At 40.1% G+C, this 24,805-nt stretch overlaps 1 protein-coding gene across 1 annotated transcript in view; it reads right to left on the bottom strand.

The window, feature by feature from the left end:
• LOC111152224 (PKHD1, fibrocystin/polyductin) overlaps window positions 1–24,805 on the bottom strand; it is a 459,207-nt gene that overhangs the window by 262,205 nt on the left and 172,197 nt on the right. The window contains exons 38-45 of the mRNA XM_022510630.1: window positions 21,230–21,440; window positions 20,689–20,846; window positions 18,186–18,377; window positions 15,216–15,341; window positions 12,991–13,047; window positions 12,608–12,738; window positions 2,462–2,574; window positions 1,094–1,199 (exon numbers count right to left, since the gene is read on the bottom strand). Coding sequence (XP_022366338.1) covers window positions 1,094–1,199; window positions 2,462–2,574; window positions 12,608–12,738; window positions 12,991–13,047; window positions 15,216–15,341; window positions 18,186–18,377; window positions 20,689–20,846; window positions 21,230–21,440 — 1,094 coding nt within the window. The remainder of the gene's footprint in view (window positions 1–1,093; window positions 1,200–2,461; window positions 2,575–12,607; window positions 12,739–12,990; window positions 13,048–15,215; window positions 15,342–18,185; window positions 18,378–20,688; window positions 20,847–21,229; window positions 21,441–24,805) is intronic.

Raw genomic sequence — 24,805 nt, 5'->3', positions numbered from 1 at the left:
TGTCCACATTATTAGGTTATTTCTTTTAGAAAAAGGCTATTCAAGAGCATGAAAACAGAGTGTAAGTCTCTGTAAGGCATGAATTGCTTCTCTGCTTAAGACAGGACTCAACCAAGGTTTCTGCTGGATTTGTCACTCCTTTATTCATAATGTTTATGGGCACCAAAGTACTTTATAAAGTTAAGTAAGAACAAAACACTAAATAAAATTGGGATTCTTCCTGTTCCTAATTATATATTTTTGGGCTTTTCCCATCCACAATCGTCTTCTTCTTATTGGATATGTGAAATAAATGTCTAATGTTCTTAATGTAACTTAATTATATGTTTTTATTCTACTTCCTGAATGCCCTGTAAACATATTTCTTCATCTACATATCTTAGGCTCCAGATTGCTAAGTGGCAAGGACCAAGTGTGTGTAATTTTCTTTGTGTAGCACCAAAGAGTGACCGTGGATAACTTTTTATGTTGCTGTTAACTGTGAGCACCCAAAGCTTCCTTATAAGAAATCACTATGTTAATGAAAAGTGAATGATTGAATGTGAACTTTTTCCTTTTTGAAGAAAATGTGGCTCATTGATAAAGATAAGAATGGCATCTTGAGCTGGAATTTTTGTTTCAATGAGGAACATCATTATTTTCTTAGGATTGAAGCATGCATTATTCAGGATATTAAGATATCAAATGCATAGCATTTGGTGTCTGGATTCTGTACCAGGCTTTGCTATTAACTAACTATGTGACCTTTGGCAAATCCCTTTAGTTTCTGAGCCTTCATTTCTTATCTCTAAATAGGCATGGGAGGTAAGGAACGGATGACCTCTATGATTCCTCCTGCTTGTAAATCTCTATGATTCTGTTGTTTCCATTAGAGGTGCTGAAAAGTCACCAGAGTAGAACCAAACTGACCCTGGCTTCCAGAGTAGGAATTTATTCATTCAACAATTTTCCCACACACCTATGATGTTGTTTGCTCCTTAATACTCTGATAATATTGTAATGGCTCCCAAACCATCCCCCTTTAAATAGAGACACATAATAAACTACCCCCAGAGGACAAATGACAATTTAATGAAAAGGTAACACAGCTTACCTGGGCACCACCTGCACATCCCCAAACTGTGAAGTTCTGGAACAGGGTGGGGCCCCTGCCGTTATCCCAAGGTGGTCGAAACTGAGGGTAAATAAAGAGACCAGACCTTGAAAGCAAAACAAAGAGTGAAAATCAGCTACTTTCTGTGTTCCAAATGTCCCACTTTTTCTCACTGGGAAATATAAAATGAAGGTAATGAATAAGGAGAGTGGAGATGAGGCCTATGAGGCTTCTCCCTGTCCGGCATTGTCCATCCCTCAGCCTTCTCTCTCTGTGACCCTCCATGACCTGCTCCCATCTCAGCAGATGCAGATTGCCAAAATCTCAGTCTCTTCTCCCAGCCTCTCTCTAGGTTTACCCCTTCCTAGCAGACTGGACACCTGTGCCTAGCCCATTAGAACACACTAGGAAAGTGGACACAAGCACCATTACTCCCTCCAACTTTTGTTCTTCTCCTTGAAATGCACTGCCCTCATAGGACTCTGGGTATCTTCTTTGCTCATACTGCAGAGCTGCTGAGAGCATCATGATAAAACTTCATAATCTTAATGATGAATTCATGGCACATGTGCTAATCCCAGACTTAGCTGTCATTTCAACATGGCACAACAATCATTTTGAATCCTTATTCCACTCCCCTCTCACTGTCCATCAGAGCAGTATCACTATACTATTACTATCATAATTATTGATAGCTATCAATTACTGAGTTCCTACTATACTCCAGGTGGTCCTTTAGGAGCATCATAGGAGTCATCTCTAATTACCACATCAAACTTCCAGTGTAGATCTGAAATTACACAAATGAGGGATCTGACTCTTAAAAAAAAAACAAGAAACAAGCAAACAAAAATTTTCTAGTCGAGCAAGATTTGAGTCAGGGCCTGAATGACTCTGAAGTCCACATTTCCCCCATGTTCCCACCACACTTCCCAGCTCTTGCTCTTAGTAGATGACCTGAACTCCATGTACCAAAACCTTGAACAAGTCCCTTCCCCTCTTACCAGAGTACCTGTCCCCAGCCAAGAGCCTTTCCCCAAAGGCTCCTCACCCTACTCAGATCCTGAGCCCAGGCATTCTCACCTCCTGGTTGCTTCCAATCCCTTGGAAATTTAATTGCTCTCTCTATTGAATTATATGTCTCTGTATATGAAAGACGCACTCTGTCCTGCTGCCTTCTCCAGTGACTTCCCTATCCCTTTCCTTCCCTTCACCACCAAACTTTTATGATCCAAAATGCTTACACAGATGTGTCATCAAATCGTACATGGATGCCCCAGATTACCACCTCTCTGAGAGTGTTGTACAAAAAAAAAAAAAAAAGTTAAATCTCACACCCAAAATGTAGATGAATTTGCCCAAGTTTACCTTGTACAAGAATGTGCAATATTCTGGGTAAAGGAGAGAAGTGGAGCTTGTGATGTTTGGCTGGTCACCAGATGAAAAAAGTATCCCAAACCAGCAATATACACCCTGTTTCCCTATAGAAATTAAGGATAGTTAAATAATAGTTATTCCAGATACAATAAGGTTGCCAGAAAGAAAATACATTTCTATATGGTCATTCTGCTTCTCTTAATTTACTTCCTGTCCAAGTATATTGATACTTTCATGGCTCATGTACTCTTCATACACCCCAATTCTTCCCCCCAACCCCAGGAATCAGATAGACTCTCATTTTCCATCCTCAGTGCAACTCAACTGGGCTGTAATTTGCCTACCTTAGTAAGTGGTATCTCATGTTAAAGTAGTCTTGTAAGATTCCACAGTGAGAGGCTTCCTTCCTCATCAGTCTGTGCCCTTCTCTTTGGTGTTTGCAATAGTACTGGAACCAAAGGCTTACCTTAAGGCCAAGTCTATACAAAGTATCCTCTCCAGTCCTTCAAACAAATCAATGATTTGGCTATGGGTTGAAGACCAATGATTGTACTAGTTATGCCTTTGTTCTGAGACACTCAGTAATGCACTCAGACACAGTGTCTGAGATCAAATACAACTTGAATCTCCTCAATGTCCTCTTCTCCTGATTAGATCATTTTAATCACCTTAGTATTTCTTTATAGGATTTCCTACCTAAATAATTTGGTGTCTTTTATATGCTGATATAAAATCTAAATTCTCCATTAGACCACATGAGATTGGGGCTTTAATTCTGATCACACTAAACACAACGGATTCGTTATAAACTCAATAAGATACTGACATAGACTCATCACTGTGTAATATACTTTAAGAAAGAGTAGAAAATTAATTCCCTAAAGAGTCTTTTATTGTATATAGAGGTATTTTGCTTGGCCTACCCAATGTTTATAAAAATTGTTACTTTGTTTCTAATATTTTACAATTGGGACACTTGATATAAATATTTAGACTCTCCCTTTTTTAACAATACAAAGTCCAAATTCCTGTGGGGGTAGCCATGGACCAGCTGGAGCTATGAAGTGCCTGCCTTCTTGGATTATGGTTATCTGGCATAGTTCCCCACCCTTCCTGTGTCACTTATTTATGATACCAGCCAAGCACCCATGGGTATTTGAATTTGCAACCTCTAACTCCAGGCAGTAAGGTAAATGGTATGTTGACTCTTCCATGTTCCAGGAGGAGGATTGAAGGGCCAAGAGACCAAACTGCTGGACTACTTCCTAGGCAATTATGTGCATCTCTCTCTCAGCCTCAGAGGCTGGTCTGAGGCCAAGATGCCCATGTCTACCTAGAGAATAGAAGTCAAGAAACAGGATGCTCAGTCAGCCTCAGGCCCAAGCTTTGTGCTCCAGGGATAAACAGAAATCCAGAGGCTACCGCGTAGCTCTTCCCTGATCACCTGGGGGGTTGACATGGCCTGGCTGGTGTGACAATAAGAAAACTGCCTTATTCCCATTATGAGCAACTCACCTCCTGGGAGCTCATGCTATGGGACTGGGATAGCTCATCCCAAACATTAGCATCAAGTCACAGAAGAGAGAATTAAAAGCAAAAGGGACTGTGATGCTGTACAACCCAACAAAACATTGTCTTTCTTTAAAACAATACTTCAGTGCCATAGTTGCCTCTAAACAGGGCTTGGTGGGACTGTGTTGTGATTGTCTTGCTAGAACAGTTTCTTAAACTTTAGTGTGCATGTGGGATAGAGCTCTAAGATTTAGCAAACAAAAAACACAGATGCCAAGTCAGATTTAAATTTCAGATTTGAAAAAAAACAACTTTTTTTTCCAATATAAGTATATCTCAAATATCGTATAGGATATTACACTAAAAATTTATTAGTTATCTTTCTGAAATTTAAACTTAGTCACATATGTTGTATGTTGTCTGGAAACCATAACCTGGAGTATATAAAATACAGATTTCTAGGTCCCCACCACTAGTTATTCTGACTTCGCAGGTGCTGAAGTTGATGGTGAAGGGTTGGAGGACAGTACACTGCACTCTTGAGCGCCACAGGTGGGTCCAATATAGGTGATCTTTTGACCTCATTTTGAGAACTACTGCTCTGGAGGTGACTGAGATACTCACACTGTACTTTCTAGTCATCAGAGGGTCCAGGAGATGTTCAAAGAAGAGAGAAACACTGGGAAGAATTCACTTCCTGGTGATTTTGCCAAGAGCTGCCTTGGGAGCCTATTGCACTTGGAGGCCACTACAGAAAACTGAAGGAGTATAGAGACCTAGACAATCAGGGTCCCAGGAGCTATCTGTTCCCAGGACCCCAGCAAAAAGGTAGTCCAACTCAGTGCAAGTTACATTTATGTCAAATTTTTCTTTCCCTTAGAAATATTTATCTCATTCTTAACTTAGAACCAAGCATGATAATAATATTCAGAGTAAAGATTTTTAGAGAAGCTGCTATTGTCCAGGTACCAGATTTTATTCTCATTTACTTTCACAACAATCCTGAGTTATATATTATTATCACAATTTCACAAAGAAACTGAATCTTGGAGATGTTGAGTAACTTCCTCAAAGTCACAGAGCCAATAACTCAGAGTCAACTCCATTCCTGTCTAGACCTGGAAGTGTCAGAGACTGTAGGCTAAAGCAGAGAAATGAAGTCAAGACCCAGAACCAGGATGCTAAACAAGAGGGGACAAGTGAAGAAATGTAAACAGTAGGGTGAGATGCAAGGTCATGTCACCAGGTCAAGGGCAGGAGTTTGTCATGGCCTTCCCAATAGTGGATAAAATACATGGAGCAACATTCTTTGCAGAAGTAAATGTATTATGGAAATTCAAGCAAGAGAAATCCCAGAGAGCAATTAACTGCCCAAGTAAACTGGCTCTTTGAAGTGTGCATTTGTAGTCACCAGAAAAAAGTAAGTAAACCCTTCGGACACCAAGTAACCTGACGGACAAGACTGGCGTAGTATTTGGATGTTGCTACCTGAATATAGGTTTCCTCAAAATTGGAGAGCATTTTTCAGGTCAGATTTAACTAAAGAGTTGTTCTGTTCACCCAAATTCCAGACAGTATAAAACCCCTTCCATTCCCACCAAAGGGAAAAATGGCAGTTCAGAGGGCCCAGAGTAAAACACGGATGAGGGATTGAGCCAATCCCCACTAGTCAGCAGGGAAAGACACGACATTTTGGAAGAGTATGTTTAAGGAGGATTAGGGTTCTGAGACTCCAGCATGAAGGGATTGAGCGTTATCAAGGTGTAGTCATAAAGTTAATGAGAACTGGCTACTGATGGGTTTTTTGAACAACAGAAGAAAAGATTGAGATTGCCGCAATGTCTATTGAATGCTGATACAGAGAGTGAGGAATATGGATATTAGAACAGGACACAAAAAAAGGGTTAGAACGGAAGGAGAAAGTTCTGGCTAGTCAGGGCAGAGCTCTCTCATATTCTCTCACATGGCTCAAGGAGTTTTATTCCATTCTGAGTGAGGGAGGACTGATGGTAGAGACTCCAAACACACTCTTACTTATAGCTCTTCTCTGTTTATCCTTAGGTTGAGTAAAATCATTTCAGCCCACAGCCCGTCATTCTAGACTTATACTTTCTTGACTTTAATTCCTAAATGAGAAGATTTTAGGTGCTATTAAAGGTAGCTCTCTGAACCTGAGAGGACCACCGGCTGCCATTAGATAGCAGTTCTCCCCACAGAAGGGAACTTTAAAGAGACTTGTCCTGGGATCCCTAGGTGGCTCAGTTGGTTAAGTGTCTGTCTTCAGCTCAGGTCATAATCCCGGAGTCCTGGGATTGTGCCCTGCATCAGGCTCCCTGCTCAGTGGAAACTGTTTCTCCCTCTCCCTCTGGCTGCCACTCCCCCGCTTGTGCACTCTTCCTATCTCTTTCTCTCTGTCAAATAAATAAAATCTTTAAAAAGAGAGAGAAAGTCTTGTCCTCTCTGGGTGTCCCACATGTTCCACTAAGAACTTACATACATGCACACACACACACGCTCACACACAGAACCAAGTAAAGTCAATATTGATGAAAAACTGAAACAGGTTGTTTTAAAACCAGCAACATTCAACTTCTGCCTCATGTGAGAATAGGAACCAATGTTCCAATGCCCTGGTCCTGGAGGTCTCCCGTTTCTGCGGAAGCATCAGTGAGGAGTAGAGTTCCTGGCTAGTGGAAGCCTGGCCAGCAGGCAGGAACAAGGACCTCATCGGGAAGCCAGCACAGGCTGACAAAATCAAGGTGCTGTTTCCTTAACTTTTAGCTTTTTATTCACTGTATGCCAGAAAGATCTCTCATCCTGAGTATTTGTAATTAGCCCACCATTCCTCATTTTTTACTCCGTTCCAGAACATTTTCTTTCTTTGTGGACCAGCAGCCCCTTTACTCCTGTACTTCATTATGTTGGATTCCAAGCATTTCTCCAATTTCCTAAGGCTATTTAAAATTCTAAGTATATATCTCACCTACTACACGGAACTTGGCACAAGTGACTTTGGGACATCATGTAATATGAAATTGAATTACTATTCAATATTCTATAAGGACTTCAGGGAACCTGGGCCATCTCTAAGACTCCAGTCATCTTGAGGTGGCATAGTCTAGAGCTGGAGCTGTCAATCAGAGATGATTTTGTTTCCCGGGGAGCATTTGGAAAGCTTGAGAGATGTTCCCAGTTGTCACAACTGAGAGGGAGGGATGCTACTGACCTTAAGTGGGTAGAGAGGAGGAATGCTGCTATACACAAGGTAGCTTCTCACAGCAAAGAATTAGCACCTAAAATACTACTACCATGACTGAGAATCCCTGGTCTAGACTGGTGCTATGCATTGTTGAAACAATTCCTGCCTTCTAGTAGCCCATCTCCAGATTTTGATGGAAAGACCACCTAATATAAAAACATGGTTAATTACTATAAGAATTCTTTGACAGTCTTTACTGGGAAGGTATTTATATCTTCTAAAACATTTAAATCTGCCATCAGGCATTTCCCAAAAGAACACTTACTAGCACCAAATCAGTTATCTCAATTCTTTCTACATGCTAAGAAACAGGAAATATGCTCATGATTCTGAGTTTTAGGAAGGATCACTGTCCCTGGGTTGGCAAATACAAGTGCCCAATACATACTTCAGTCCTCACAGAAACACAAGGAAGTAACATGGCTATTGATTGTTATGATTACACAACTGGAACCTTTCTTAGGGAAGTCCATGTAAATTTCCACCTTCCACTTAACCTTCGTGGAATAGCTATGTCTCTAGCATATTTGAGCCATGGGAAAAGCACTGAGAGTTAGGGAAGGAGGGGTTTCTGAAATACCCACCTTTTCTGCAAGTAAATAAACAATGAGAAACGTACATCTCACTGGGACATACACCTCAATATCATTACCAATGAAATGCTCATTCATTACCAAGACTCTACCGGGAGGGAAAAGATTCACATATTTCAAGAATGTATTCTACGGACTATCCCCGTATTCATCACCTTGGCCAGACAGGTGCTCAGGGAGTACATATTTTGAGCAAATGAATAGATTTGTGGAATCACTTGCCGTGGTGTCATTATCATTTATGGAACGTCTGGGTGAACATATATAAATATAAATGTTTTCCAAGTGCATTTATAGTTGGGCAGGATATTGTAACTTTGGTCTTCTGTTAGCTGGTAAGGCTCACTTTTCTTATAAAAGAAGCACTTGAACAGTCAGATCACATTACTTCCTGGCCCTTTTTACTCTCCATTCCAATTGGGTATGCTACAAATGATTCATGAGGAAAAACCACATATTTATGCAGGCAGCCGGCGGCTTGTGGGGAAGGGTTTAAGGCAAGCAGGGAATTTTGTGTGGAAATCAATTCTTTGCGGAAGTCAATGTATTATGGACATTCAAGCAAGAGAAATTCCAGAGAGAAATTAACTGCCCAAGTAAGCCAGCTCCTTGAGGTGTGCATCTATAATCACTAGAAAAAAAAAGTGAGTTAACCCTTCAGGCAGCTCTTAAATATACATTAGCTATTGAGTGGGGAGAGCTAGAGAACTGAAATTGGCCTTTAAACACAGAATTCCTTACAAAATTGATTCACAAACCAGAACAAATTCCCCTCAAATTAAATGGATGTTTCCAAAGGGCTTGTCTCCAGGGTTTTTCCACAGACTATCCTAAACAGGAGTCTGGTCATGGGAAATTTCCAGTGCCTACATACACATGGGATACTCTAGAGCTTTGGAAGTGAACAGGCCATTGCTGTTTGAGAGTGAAGACTTTCCAGCCTGAGGTGGACAGAGGGTATGTCTACTGAAAACATGGAGCCATGGAGCCTCTAGACAGCAAGAGATCTCCATCAACGGAGTCATAGACTCGGACTCTGGAGAGTCGAGGGAAGACTGCCTGGAAAGGGATGCTGTAAATGCCACAGGTGAGGCACAGAAGAGCCACCACCAATCTGTTTTTGAAAAGCATGGCAAAGGCCTACCTAGGGAGTATTCAGAGGCATACCGCAAGTTCCTCAGACACTCAAACAGGAAGAGCATGCTTGAGTATCCTATCCCTAGTGAGAAGACACAAAGCTCAGGTTTCACTTCTCACAGAAACTGTCCTGGGCTTGGCTCAGCTGCAGCCTGGGCCGGGATACAGACCACTTGTGCTTAAGAAAACTACAAAGGAATATCACACTTGAAATCCCCTCCTCCTGTGCAGGTTGAAGATGAGGGAACTGTCTAGGTGGCTGACGAGGAGCCAAGGTGAATTCTGTGCACTGTGAAAGAGCATTGGGTCCTAGGCTCTGGATCAAGGCAACTGGGAATAACATGTCACCATAAATCCCTGTAGGATCGACCATTTCTTCTCTCCTGCCTGCCAAGCCAGAGATATCAAGGTCAGACTCCTGATAAGAGTGGGAGAGTCAAGGCTTTCAGAAGCGGTAGCCCAGACACTAAGATTGTGTTACCTTCTTTAAGTCCAAATGAGGGCTTTAGTTCAGTTAACAGTTTTGTCCCAATGTCAACGTCCTGGTTTTGATATTGCTACAGTGACGGCTGTTACATGGTGACGGTTATGGGGATGGTATCACTGGAGGATGCTAAGGGAAAGGCCCACAGGGACTCTTGGTTATGTTTTTGCAACTTCTAAACCTAAAATTATTTCAAAATTTAAAACTTAAGGAAACAAAAATGAAAAATCCCAATAAATTACACAAATACAGTGACTTTAAAAAATATTTTGCCAGACTGCAAGAAAACATCAAAGCAAGGCAGAAGAAAAGGATACAAAAACTGAGCACACCCAAGACTTGACTACCTTCTCTTTCAGGGTAGTCTGACTCTCTTTCAGGTAGAGCAGGACATAGAAGCCACGGCCCATGAAACAGTTGCATAGAGTACAGGAATGTCTCTCTCCTGAATACCAGAAATACCCTGGGAGATGGCAAACTTTTCTAAATCCCTTCCTGTTCCACAAATCAATTACACACACACACCCATCTTTGTTATCATAGCTTCCTTATCATCCCTTTGGAACTAAGGCATATTTCTAAAATAGATTTTTCAAAGTATTCTGTGTATCACCCACATAGGACACACTTAATAAACTTTAACTTAGTGTTTACTCAGTAACTGAAATGACCTAGGATCAAGAGAAGTTCATAATTTTTAGGTTTTACTACATACACCAGTTATCACCTACGACTTTAGTAATGATACATTCTGAACAACAGGATATAAAAGAGATAGCACAGTAGAACAGCAGTGACATGCAGCTAAAAAACTGGCGTGTGTTGTGCAATATTTAATACTGAGAGAGAAGTCCCATGGGATTTAAATGCTGCTTCATATAAATGTTTTATTTTTCAGTCATCAAAATGATTGTGGGATCTTGGAATCTATTCTTTACTTTTTTTTTTACTCTTTCCTCCCTCCATTCTTTGATTATGGAATTATACTTTCATTCATTCACTCATTCATTATATTCAATTAATTTTTACTGAGCAACTACTATGTTTCAGATACTGTGCTAGGATCTAAAAGACTAATAAGCTAGGGGCGCCTGGGTGGCTCAGTGGGTTAAGCCTCTGCCTTCGGCTCAGGTCGTGGTCCCGGGGTGCTGGGATCGAGCCCTGCATCTGGCTCTCTGCTCAGCGGGGGGCCTGCTTCCTCCTCTCTCTCTGCCTGCCTCTCTGCCTACTTGTGATCTCTCTCTCTCTCTGTCCAATGAATAAATAAAATCTTTAAAAAAAAAATAAAATAAATAAAAAAATAAAATAAAAGACTAATAAGCTAATGAAAAGACAACCACAGACCTTGAAGGTCATCAAAGAAAATGTCAAGAACACCTAATGAGTATGCTTAATGAATCTACACTACCAGCTTAAACTAAAGCCTTATTCTCAAAACATATACGTTGTATTTTTTTTTCACTTTTGTAAAACGAATATAAGAGGAAAAAATAAATGAACTAGAAATAGGAAACATCTAATGGGAAACAAACAGCTTGCTTTAGATTCAGTTTTTTCATTGTTAATTTGGTACTATTCACAGGTCAGTCTCCAAAAGCTCAGGTAACCAATCAGCTTTTTAGATGGCCCTGTGGTTTTCTGCACCTCTAGTCAACTCAATATGCCAGTAGACAAGAGGCCAGGACCTGTGGCCACACTCCAGTGTGCTACCCAGTGAAGCAAAGTCAGATGTACATTACCCCTGGCATTCAATGCAGGACTTAGATCTATTCCAGCCTCAGGCAGGAAGATGAACTGGACAAAGCTGAGGACCTACTTTCCTCTGGGCATTTCAGTGTAGTCAAGTCATGCCATCTGAGGCATGCAAGAAACACAGTTCTTTAGGCCTCAAAGCTGTGGGCATAAGTACGCAACAAGCCCCATCATCACCTACACGTTAAATGCTGCTTTCGTTGCCCTGGGTGTGGAGTTTGGTTTCTTTCAGTCTAAAGCAGTTCTGCTTCCTTTCCTCACTGGTATATTAGCTGCCCCTATTAGGCACCTAAAATGGTGTGTAAGTAATGTGCTTGGAATAAGCATAATTAAGAGTCTGGAAGAAGGTTGAGGAGACAACCATGACTTTTATTAGGGATGACTCAGCTGAAGGTAATTAAAAACAGATGATCAGAGAGAAACATTCGTTCTCTCGGTTCCTCAGAAATCTGGCATAATTGCCATGAAACAAGAGATATCAGACTAGTGTCCCGGAAGACTGAGACCCTTAACCCTTTGGTAGATGATCCATGGGATAGACTCATTAAAAGAGGAAACTAACTGGCCTTTCACTACTCTGATGTAACTCTTCAATCACGATCTACGGTTAAACGGTACTCTAAAAATTTAATTTCTTAAAGTGTTTAGAGGTAAATTTACCAAGGAAAAGTAACATTAAGTCGTACTAAATAATTGGACAAAAAAGGCCATCAGAGTGTGCTTTATTTGTTCTGGAATCTGACATGATCTCATATACCTTAAGACTTTGCTGAACCCTAGTTCTTTTTATTTTTAAAGACTTTATTTATTTATTTTAGAGACAAAGAGAGCACACACAAGCATGAACAGGAGGAAGGGGGGAGGGAGAAACAGACTCCCCACTGAGCAGAGAGCCCATTGCAGGTCTCAATCCCAGGACCCGGGATTATGACCTGAGCTAAAGGCAGATGCTTAACCAATAAGCCACCCAGGCGCCCTGACCCCTAGTTCTGAATACTCTTAAAGGGCAACAATATGACCACATTTACAGAGGAAAATAATGACTTAATAAGTAATTATTATTGAAATTGGGATAAAAATCAGAAGCCATAGCAGACAGCTCAGGAAGATATTATAGTTTGTGTTAATCTAAAGGACCAGCAAATAATCAACATCTCCTTTGTTTTGCCACAGGTAGATAGATATTGCTTCAAAGAGAGTTCACAGGAATTCTGAGAGAATAATTACATTTATACGAAAGCACTTGTTTAACATAAAATCATAAAGTTGTTTTTCAATACCAGTATGCCACAAGTAAACATTTTTATGCCATCTTATGCTTCCGCTCCTCCAAATAACTTCTGGAATGAATTTTATGGCCTCTCAAGCTTTGACCTTCCTAGTGGAGCTACAGGTCTTACCTCTACAACGTTGGTTGGATTACAGATATAGATACCAGATGGTGTCAACGTTTCAGGACTGGACAGTCCCTCGGTGCCAGAAACACTGATGATCACATTGTTTCTTATGATATTTCCCTGTTCTGACCGGTCTAATTTAAGAAAAGATAAATCAAACCCAGGGGAGCCACAAACATAATTAATATTTACATAACTCAACAGTCTTGCTTCTACTATTATACATGACAGCTTACATGATGCTTATATAAATATATATATTTAAGAAATATTTAGTAGGTTCCACAAATTTAAGATAGTTAGCATTTTGCCATCGGATGTGTCCATAAAATACACGACAACTTAAGTGGAGTGTAGCTAGATTTAAAACCAAGTTATATACTTACCAATTGTTTTTTCGGGAGTCACTTCCCAAGACATGTATTTTATGTCCATGTCTGTACCTGGGAACAAAAATTCGTGTTACTTCATTCAGTTCATGCCAACCAAGAAAATGAGAGATACGGCCACACTATTTCTTCTTCTGGGTATGGTTTATTTTAAATTTCTTTGTGTATTTTTAATTCATAGACCAGACAAAGAGATACAGATTATATGGGCTTTTTCATTCTAGAGTGTCATGGTGAATCAGAAGTTCATTTTAAGCAGAATAAAGAACAAAGAAACAGATGTATTCTTTTACTCCTTAGGAAGAATTTAAGTGTCTCCACAGTCAAATGCTGCATATGCCTGTGTCTGCTCCAACCCCTTCCCTAGCTGTTCAAATTGGCCACCAACTATCTGCTGTGGTCTGGAATAGAACAGGAGAAAATAAATAAAGAATAATAAATAAGAACATAAATAAGGATAAAATGGGCCATGCTACAGAGACCGATTAGCCTTATACGTAGCATCAGTAAAGAACAGCCCCACGGACTCTTCTGCTTATTAGGTATTTAGGTATATGAGCTACCCATGTCATTTCATGAACTGGGTTTACAAACCTATTTTGCGTGAAATTAAGTACTTTATCTAGAATGCACTAACAAACAAATATTCTAATTTCATCACCTGCAGTATAATGGATGTCAAGAGCCTCCCATTCATAATAAGTACTAAAGGCTAAATTCCTCCTACAGGTTTTCTTCTTTGCCTAGTTAATGTATATCCCATGTAATTGTTTTCTGCTAAATTAATATTGTTAGGGTACCTTCCTGAATTTCTGCTCTGGTCAGCAAACTTTTCCCTCACACCGACAAAAGTAGGAATAAGCAAAGTCAATCCTCCACCTGTGAGTTTAACTGCTCTGTAGCAGTTAAATTTACAATCCTCGTCCAATCGAAAGATTTTCCTGCCCCTGATTGTCATGACTGTCCTTAGTTCTTTGTCTTTCAGAGCTGGAGTTTGTTTTAACCCAAGTTTATATGATCCGTATTTTCTCACGAAACTGTTTCCCTCTCAGGATTAGGAACCTTATAACTTTTTTCCCAACCAACCATTCTTAAATGAAACATATACATGTTCCCACTGACGGTATCACAGAATTAATTTAAATATGCAACACCGTTTAACAAATATAGTCTGACTTTCAGTGAAAACCTCTGATTTAATTTTGTATTGCAATATATTCGAAGATCTTTTGTTCACTAATTCATTCACTTCTTTCAACAAATATACATACAAAGGACTAGTTAGTGTGCTAAACACTATGGAAACAATGTTCACATGAAATCTGGTGGTACAAACAGTCATTAATCAGATGATCAGAGACATGATATGTCATTTTAAATCAATAAATAATGACTGGTGCTCAAAGAGCTTAAATAGAGGGACCTCACTTGGGAGTGTGGAGGAGACAACTTTTCAGGAGGACAGCGAGCAGTATTAGTAGAGGGAAAGAGTTTGTGCCAAGGCCTTTAGGGGGCAAAAAAGGTAGCTTTTCGAAAGAATTAAAATAGCTTAGCATAGCTAGAGTACAGAGGAATAGAAAAAGAGCAAGACAAGTTCACAAATGTTAACAGAGAAAAAAATCACTGAGGAAGACTTCTAAGCCAGGTTAAGGATTTAGGATTGTAGTCTAAGAGCAATAAGAAATTCTTAGAGTTTTAAGGATGGGAGTGATAGGAAGCAATTTGCAATTTTTAGGGATAATTCTGGGTTCTGCAAGAGGAATGAACTTTCAGAGAAAAAAGCGGATACAAGTGAACAAGTAGAAGATTCTGAAACATGAACTTCTCTAGCAAGCCATAGGAGAAGCTAAGAACAGAATTCAGGATTTTTAACTTCTTGTCCAACATCAAGGCTTAATATTCCATAAGACTATGCAAAGATTTATTTATGTGACTTCAAATTATTGTGAAAATTGCTGACAGTAAATTTGAAAAACTCCCATGTCATGTTTATTAACCTCAATTGAAAAGTCACCTTTAAAAGATATGTTTCTTTGTGATATAGTTGAGGAAGCTAATTAGTGATAGGTAAATTTAAATTCAGAATTTTAAGCTATGGCCTATTTCTAATGATCAGAGGCTAAGGTTTTTATAGATTGGGAATTCAAATTGTGGGAAAATTCCTCTTGAAAAACTATTTGTCCTACTCAAGTGTGCCAAAATTAAACAAGTTCATCACTTACCCACCAGCAGTGCATGGCCTAAAATATTGTAGAATACATTACTGTCCACCTTCAGGCCCAAGGTCCTTGACATGCTAAGGCCTCTACTGAAGGAGCTCCACACTGTGCAACCCTGTACATAGGAATCTGAAGAGGAAAGAGTATGGCAAACATTTGAAGTGAATCTTGAAGGTTCCTCAGATTCTGTTGATCATTTCCAAAGCAAGTTGTTCTATAACTGAGAACATTCCCCCCATCACCCCACACACAATAATGAAACTCAGGAAATGAGGAGTTGGAAAGAGAAGTAGAATCAAGAACCTGGGCAACTCAGGCCAATGCACCTCAAAGATACCAAGGATAAGCAAGGTGGAATCCAAGAGTCAGGTGCTAGAAAGAAAACCATCTGAGGAAGAGACAGCACGGCCAAACCACCAAAGAATGAACAGCTGTCAGGATTTCCAGTTGGCCACCCTCTCTGCTATCCTTATCCCAATATGGCAGACAGTGGCTAAAGAGAAGTGATGCACAATATGAAGAGTACTCTTAAAGGACCAGATCTGATCTTTGAAAATCACATCTTCCACGTGGAGATACAGTCATTATTTCTTCAGGCTGTGACATAATTTATTTAATTTGTCAGGCAATTATCTTGGCCCAAGATAGCCAGAGATTCTTATTCCAAAATGTAAGCAAAACCAGAGGTTGACCTGAGGATCATGACTCTCACATTTGAATGTGGTAGATTTATGAAAGTGAAAGGTGAGTACTCTACTATGCTAAAAGAAACTGACATTTAGGAAAATCATTACCCTGGTTCCATGGGCATATTTTATGCCCTCCCCATCAAATTATGTCAACTGGATCAGTCAATAAATAAATATTTACTATCAACTATATATTTCAGGAATTGGGCAAATAAAACTAAGCAAATTCTGCTTAGTTGGGTATCTTCATTCTGGCATAAGAAACTTACATTAAAATCATAATGGATAATTAAATGATAAATCCTGACAAAGGAGTTTTATATTATTTCCAGATAGTGAGAGATATTCTATATGTATCAAATGCTTGAAGTACTGAAAAAATCTTTGGTTTATGGAATAATTTGACTTTTAAATTGGAGTTATCCAAAATATTCTCAACCATAGTATCACTACTGACATTGAGCCTCTGCATTGTCCTTGACCTCAGCTCCTTTAGTACCAGGTATCCTCACCTTACTCACCTGTAAGTCAAACCATCCACACTCACCTCTGTAGGAAACACTGCCTGCTGCAGAGTTTTCCTGACTCCAGAACTCTACATATCATTCATTCAGTATAGGCCTGAGCATCTGAACGATAAATAATTACTAATGTATTTTTGGAATTATTATGGGTGGAATTCAGGGATTTTCCTTTAAAAGCAGAAATGATTCCAACACCTTCTAACTCTAGTGTCTAGGGGCAATTGACCAGACAGGGTACAAAGACCTTCGGGACATGAAACAATAAGAGATTCTTTGGCAAGGAGGCCAGAAGTTTCATACCCCTCCTGGGAAAGACAATTGGTATAAATTCAGTGATTTTCAAACTTTTAAAGCTCTGAAATTTTTCAACTAATATGAAATTTAATAAATAAATAAAAGTACAGCTATTTTGAAACAGGTTGGTGGAGACAGATTGACTTTTGATCAAGGAAAGATTTTGATTACATTTAATTGATAAGACTCGTATGTGACTGTTACCGCAACTGCTACCGGAGCTGGTCCCACAGCAAACTTCCTGCAGCACAGTAAGCACCAGGAGACCGAAGAACAAGAGAATAGGGCTCAAAGATACTGATCATCCCAGTGTGCAGGGAAGGAGCCATGTTAGGAACCATCTCCCTAACTGAATGTCAAAAATAAATAAGGTGGGGAAGATCAGAAAATTAGAATAAATAGTTGTCCTTGGTGTGCAGATGATTTGAGACGTCGAAAAAACAAAAAATGCTGCAGGTGCCAGGATTCTGCCTTCAAGAATCTCAAAGATTACTTTGTCATTGGCTGCTGAAATCCTAGCATCTCTCTAGACCTGCCTGAACCACCAAGTATGTCCTGATACTCTGTCAAACATCACCCCAGAGCACAGCCCCTTTCTAGGAAGGCAAAGCTTGAATATGTGGGTGTTGGAGGAGCTGGGGGTGGGGAGGGTGATTCAGAAAGGGGGATGCTGTCCTCATTACTGAGCATCTCTTGTTCTCTGCTCATCCGCATCCAGTATTGGGGTTTTACCCTGGGATGCTCTTGTGTCTCTCCAACTTTGGTTTCAGAACCTTTGCCTACATCTGGTCATATTCTTCTTTTCTGGTTCTGAACTTGTTTTTCACCTAGTTTTTCTCACCTGCATTTGGTGTTTCCTGCTCCCTTCACATGCCTTTAGCTCTGGCCAAGATCTGCAGTCTGCCTGCTCAATGTGCCCAGGAAAAGCACCTGGTTCTCAGCCCATTCTCCCCCACTTTCCCAGGCAGAAGACTCCCCTGAGTTAGGACCACTTCCTATGGAGATGCTTTCTGCTGTGCCTGGGCTCTCAGAACACTGATTATTTATACTATTCAATATCTGTTTGCCTGCAATCACAAAGCTAGTAAATGACAAAAGCAGGATTCAAAACACAGATTTGTGTGGTTCACTCTGTGTCTATTGTACCTATACTGATGTTTCCCACAGTATACTCCTTAGAACTACTTGTTCCAGAATCACAAGGCTTCCTTTTAAAAATTCAGATTGCTAGGTCTACCTTAGACCAGAATTTATCAGGGCAGAGTCTATAATCCTAAATTTTAGTGAGCCCCCCAAATAAATTTTTGTTAGGCATACTAAAATTGGAGAACCACAGATCTAGGTTATAAATTATCCACCTTTGAACCCCCTGTGTCCCCATCTGTCACCTCTCATGGTCCCTGCATGTAGCCTTGAACATGGCAGAAGAGAGAAAAATGGGAAGTCATAGGCCTGGACCTGCTTACCTCTCATAGCTCCCACCAGAGTCAGTGAGCTCAGATGCTTACGGAAGGCTTGCCCCAATGCCCGAAACTGCACTCCCTTCAACTGGACCCGGCTGGGTTCCTCCGCGAAAGACTGAACAATGACTCTGGCCCCCAGATCCCTGGATCCCAATATCTTCTCACTCTTGGAATAGAAACAGTCCTGCAGATTCCCTGAAACACAGAGTGAAGTCGGGGGGACCTGAAGCACGAGCAATGTACTTCTAGACAAATCATCTGGTATAAAAGGCACTGTCGGCACAAGGGACAAACCATTATTGTTTGTTTCATTTAATAATCTTATTTCCCTTTTACTTTGATTCTCCTCTTTGGATTATTAATTAAAACATCCAATAACTAGGACATGATGTTGCCTTCACTCTATTATTTCCAGAAGCCCCCAAATCAATCACCTTAATTACTGTCACAAGGAGGCTGACTACAAGCCACAAAACCAACCGAAATAGATGCTTATTTCAATCCAAAAGATCCCCTGGAGGGAGTGTGCAATAAAATGACCTTCTCGTGGTTGATAATTGTAGGGAAGAAATGTGAGCGCTGAATGTAATCACAGCTCTTTTTAGTCTTAAGCTGTCCAATGGGGTTCCCCCCCACTTTTTTTTTTTTTTTTTTTTTTTTTTGCTGCTTTGTAGTTTGGGGACTGAGCAACAATGCCACTGCAGATATGGCAAAGGGCTCCAGACAAATAGCTGAACTCCACCATCCCCACCTCCAACACCTCCTTCCAGTTCCTAGTGAGGACAACAAACAGCACGGTCCTAATACATTCAGCAACCAGTGCACCAAAGTGCTGTGACCTCAGGATCCAGGACACTTTCTGTGGACACATGGCAGCTGGCGGTGCGAACTCACCTCAGAATGGATAAGAAATCATCAACTAAATTGGTTCTTTATTTTCCATGTTAATAAACCAGACTGCCACAAATACAAAATGGCGTATCATTCCACAGTGAATAATTCACAGTAAATTTGCTAACACCCAGGAATAAATATATAAGAGGTAAATGAAGAGGTGTTTCATATTTGTACGCTTTATCACAATTTTGATTCTTTCTGCCAGTAATCCATAATATTTTGAGTGGCCAGGCTTCATATTATTTATTTGACTACCTCATTTCCACTCTTCCGCCCCACACAAAGAAAGGGAGAGTGATACATTATTTCTTTTTTTAAGGAATGTCTATGGATTTGTTTTATCTTGAGAAATTTATAATAACTTTTAAGAGTTGTGTTGAAATCAGAGATTGTTCTTTTCGGTGCCAACAGATTTATAATGGTCCAGTCCTAGAGGCATAGTCTCTCTAGCAACACAATTAAATGCAGTATTTTAGACAATATGATCTGAGAATGCCTAGATGAGGACTACCGAGAAAATCTGAATAGAAAAAGTAGCTCCCATTTCAGCAAAGTTGTTAAATCGGACAATCTTTGGATTCTAACACATAGTATCCAAACCTCTTTCAGAATGATATATTTGTGAGCTAGGTGACAGGGTGGTGGAAGGTAGAATCCAGGTCCCTCTCACCCAACCACATCCCAACATGGCAACCACATGTATCTCTATGTAGACATGACTCAAATCTTTAACTCCAGCCACGACATTTCTTCAAGGCTCCAAACACTCCCAAGCACCTCTACTCAGTTCCTGGCCTGGCGTCTCTCTCAGCATATACAAAATTAAAGTCGTGATCTGTAGCCTCCCACTCCAAAAGCTGTTCCTCTTCCCATCTCACTAAATAGACTCATCATCCATCCAGAGCTCATGCCTGGGAGTCATCCTTGACACCCACACCATCCTAAACCAAAGTTGACAAATGATATCTTCACAACATGTGAAAGCCTCATAATCTACAGCCTGGGAAACCAAAACATAACCTACTAAACTAACCATCCCTGAAATAGATGTTTAATAGGCACATCAGTGTGATTCAGTGCCTGTTATTCTTCTAGAAGATAAATTGACTTTTTCAACCACTTGCTTAAAGTAGGTGGTAGTTCACTCAGAAAACAAACTCTAAAAGGGGGTGAGGCAGGGGGATTGGGGGGGACACAAGAGCCCCATCAGTCTAATCAGTAAGGGATGTGCTGCCTGGGTCTGTGATTCTGGCATTAAGCTGTTTTCCTGAGACTTGTAGAAGGGACCTGGAATCACAGTTAAGACTTCCTTATAAATTTCCTTGGATATTTAATCTGATTCTCCAGATTTTATTATTTAACAGGATTTTTTTTTCCCCCAGAGAAATAAATTCACAAGTGAACACCTGTTTACCTCATTTACAAGGTCGTAGAAGGCAGGAGACGAAATGATAATTTATCAAGGGCATCCTGAAAACTAAAGAATATTATGGACATGGAAAGGTTAATGGTTTATTCCATTTTGAAAGAAGTCACCATTACTACATATTGTTTGACAGGAAGAACATTCTTTTCCACTCATTGACTTTCCAGCAAAATACTTCCCTACCTTCTGAAGCACTGGCCTCCTGGCATGAAGCGAGGTGCTTCATCCTTTCAGCAGTGAGATTCCCTTGTATGGTGACCCTCCTACTGAGCAGCACTACCGTGACCTTTAAAATATGGCGTTCTCCAGCCACCCAATTCTCTATGAAGTTGTGAGAATATCTGAAGGAAAAAAAATGGAAAAGACACATTTGAAGATATTACTCCAAACCTTATTAAAATAGTAAGCTCCAGATTAGCCTAATTCTCCCTTGGGAGTTTATTTCTTTATAAACTGAGGTACAGAAGAGTTGAACTATGGGCACAAGCATGTGAGAATTAGGTGCATTGCACCATAAGATGGAAGTTCTAGAGTCTTACAGGAAAAATGTATTCAAGATGTCTAAATCTTTCAAATGTTTCATGCATTGTAATTTTCTTATCAACACATCTAACATTGTTTAATGCCAAAAGACGTCATGGAAAGACAAACAAGTGTCCAGACACCAACACAGTTAAGACCTCCTCTGCTTCCATCAAATCGGAGCTAAGTTGACATTCAGTACCTCAAGGGTGACCTCAGGTGGAGGTCTGTTTTGTGCACTGCTTCCACAATGACAATCTCTTCTGTGGGTTTGGCACCTTCGACACCGATTCCACCAATGATGACAACTTCATCTCCAGGGCACCAGTCCACGGCATCCTCCAGAGCCAACACTGTGTCCCGGGCAGAGGCAGCTGCTCGAAGATGGGTGACAGTTACTTCTGGGAGCAAACCTAAAGCCGAATGAGGAAAATTTGCCTTTAGATATATTAATAGTTAATATGAGTTTGATGTTATTCAGCCAAAAATCCTATGAAGTAAGAGTCTGGGAAAGCAAGCTTCAGGCTTGATGAGCATCAGTGTGTTTACTTTTTTTTTTTATATTAGTTTTCTCATCTGTTACATGTTGCAATAAAAATAATGCAGGATTGAACATGGCATGAGGTGAAAAATACAGGAATTGGAGGCAGACTCAACTGACAATTAAATCAGTTTTGCTGTGTTCTAACCAAGGGTAATGTACTCAAGGATGGCTCTGGTTTCTTCAGATACAAAGCAGAAGTAGTGAGGTCTTTCCCCATAGAGTGGTAAGAGGATTAAATGAGAGAACAATGAAACGTCTAGCTGGGACCTTGCACATAATAGATCTAAAACACATTTTAGTATTTTCCTTCCCGGCATCATACTGTTTTGAGAATGAAATGTTACCACTTCTTTCTTATTCCGAATAAAAACAAATGACTATTAGACTCTCCGATATAAGTTTGTAACAAATCTCTAACCTGAAGACTTCAGCTCAGTTTACAAATGGGTTAGTAGTGTAGAGACTCAAAATTACCTTGGATTGGTTGTCCTAAGTCTTGATGATCCCTTCAGATTCCAAAGTGGGTGCTATGTCCAAGATGGCTTTGCTAAGCCAAGTTGAAGGTGGGGGAACTTGAGACTCTAGAGTCTTGGTTTGTGTCAGGCTCCTGCTCATCCACCTGATCCTCCCCATGCCAGAAGGCCACTCCTTAACTATCCAGATTCAAGAAGGTAGTCTGTCTCAAAGAGTTTATTCTGGCCTTTCCCAACAAGAGTCAAGGCAAAGACTTTTTTTCAAGCCATCATCTGAAGCAACACTTCAGAAAATACATGGCTTACTCCCAACTCCTTCTTCTTTCCTCAGTACATTTCCTTCCTCCTTTGCAACAGATCATAATTTACCTTTAGCCCACAGCAACTTACTGTCCTCCCTTGTTGCACTAAAGTAAAGTAATAATACTTGAATCTCCAACTACAGAGGTAGCCGACAATAAATCATTTTCAAATTATTTTAAACTTCCCTCTTTATTTATGTGTCTGTGTGTGCACGAGCACTTGTACCAATAATGTTGTTCTAGGCTTAGAAAGGTCCCTAGGTTAATGATGTAATTTCTGAAGTTTACTTGGGCAATAATTTTATCTTGAAATAATTTACAGAGTTCAAAATTTCTAATTATAGGGCAGGTGGAAATTAAGACATAAATCATCCCAAAAGAAAATAATTTTAATTTTATTCCTTGTTTGTATGTTTTAACCTTTGGGAACAATAAAATAAAATAAGTCTCTTTATATGTATATGCATATATATGTGAATTTCTATGATCTATTCTTGAATGTCTATATGGAAAATTTTCTACCAAGCATAAAAAATGTTTATTAAAGACAAAAATGCTTTTAAACTCTGTACTCAGCTGTGCACAATACTAAATCAATATGCAAAAAATACCTACTCTGCACCTACCAGCTTGCAAGCTACAGGTAGCAGAACAAAGAGTAGGGACAACAAAGGTATTTCTCTACTAATCATTCTTATAATAGTCAAGTCAGAATGAATGAAAAAAAAATCACAGAGAATCTTTGAAGTGCATTTTTACCTATTAACATAAACATATGTCCTTTCAATTGTTGACAGAGCTTTTAAAAAGCAGGAATATTATCTCATAACTTATTCACTCTCATGGCAAAATAACACATGTCAATGTATATGACCAAAGCATCAACCTTGGACGTTTCATCAGTGCCTACATCGTATTTCCAGCTACATGGTAGATGTTGACATTTGGATGAGCTATTGTTACCTCAAACTCACAAATGTCAAAATAATTATAATAATCACCTGAGCTAGACCCTTTGCAAACACCTTTTTCTCTTCTTTCTCTTCTTTCTCCCTTATTCTAGTTTAGTTATATCCCTTCTTTGTTTATAATCTCTAGTGTCTGCCTACAATACTCAGTAACAAAGCCCCAAATTCCCTTCCTGACTTCCAGATTCTGATCTACTTGATGGTCTTTGACTCTGTAATAAACTCTCTATTCCAGGAAATCCAGTCTGTTTACCTCTTCTCATTTGACAGGATCATTCCTTCCTCTATCCCTTTACCCATTTTACCCCTTCCATCTAGGTGCCTGGCCTGCCTTCCCTCATCTATTCTTCCAAAATGCAGCTCAAGCCCTGCTTCTTCCACTGGATTTCAGGGAGAACTTCAGCCCATGCTGACATCCACCTCCTCCTACAGACCTTCTAGTGATGTGCAGTTTGTACTGAAGCAAAAGATCTGTTTACATCTGGGATTTGGGCATGCCCAGGTTTGTGGCTATACTGTGGGCCATTTTGGGGAGGAGAAGCTTACACAAAGGAGTAGATAGAAAAACAGATGATGACAGGGTCTGGCTCAGATATAGGCCCTCTTTCCTGAGTTCATGGACCCATGACTGAACCTGTGATAAGGACCTGAAGGAACTCTCCAGATGGCTTTTGCCCCTGATGCTCCTCTGCCTGGAACTCTAGCTGCCTCATTCTTCAGAATGCTGTTCAGCTTGGTTCCTCAGAGAAGCCTCCAAGACCTCATGACTGGGTCCAATCTTGTGTTATAATCTGTCCTGTCACCATGTTCCTCTCCTTTCTAGCATTCAACACACTGCAATTTGACCTCTTACTGTAATTCTGTTTGTCTTCCCTACTGTACAGGACAGCAGGAACAATGACCAAGAAAGCCAAAAGAGGAGATAAAGTGCACAAAGGAAGCCTCATGGTGATGGCAATAGACAGACGAGTTGATGAACTCACATGACATTTGTCATGCGACACCTATAACAAGCAGGCAGGAATGCTGAAAAATGCTGGAGATTCTGGGAGAGTTGGGGGCGGTGGATGGCAATAAATTTTTCTTGTCACTGCTGAAATACACAGGCTGAGAAGACTCGGCAAGGGGGTTGGGGCACTGGGGAGATGAGATATGTAACCTGTAGCCAGTACCATATATTTTAGTATTAAATTATTCCATAATTATCACAGTGCCTATGTCTTATCTCCCACCTCAGTATTTACTACCTGAATTCAGGGACACTGCTTTATATGTTTCCTTTATATATGTCACAATCCCGGGCTTACAATTAGCATTCAACTCATAAGGATTTAAATTAATTATTTTGAATAGTGCCTTCTGGACATTCACTTGCAAACTCCCATTAGACATATGCCAAGGAACACCTGGGTGACTCAGTCGGTTAAGCATCTGCCTTGGGCTCAGGTCATGATCCCAGGGTCCTGGGATTGAGCCCCATGTCTAGCTCCC

This window comes from Enhydra lutris, unplaced genomic scaffold, assembly GCF_002288905.1.
Source record: "Enhydra lutris kenyoni isolate GAN:26980312 unplaced genomic scaffold, ASM228890v2 scaffoldscaffold28, whole genome shotgun sequence".
NCBI lineage: Eukaryota > Metazoa > Chordata > Mammalia > Carnivora > Mustelidae > Enhydra > Enhydra lutris.
The sequence above is the reverse complement of the archived record's forward strand: the minus strand, read 5'-3'. Positions and strand labels throughout refer to the sequence as shown.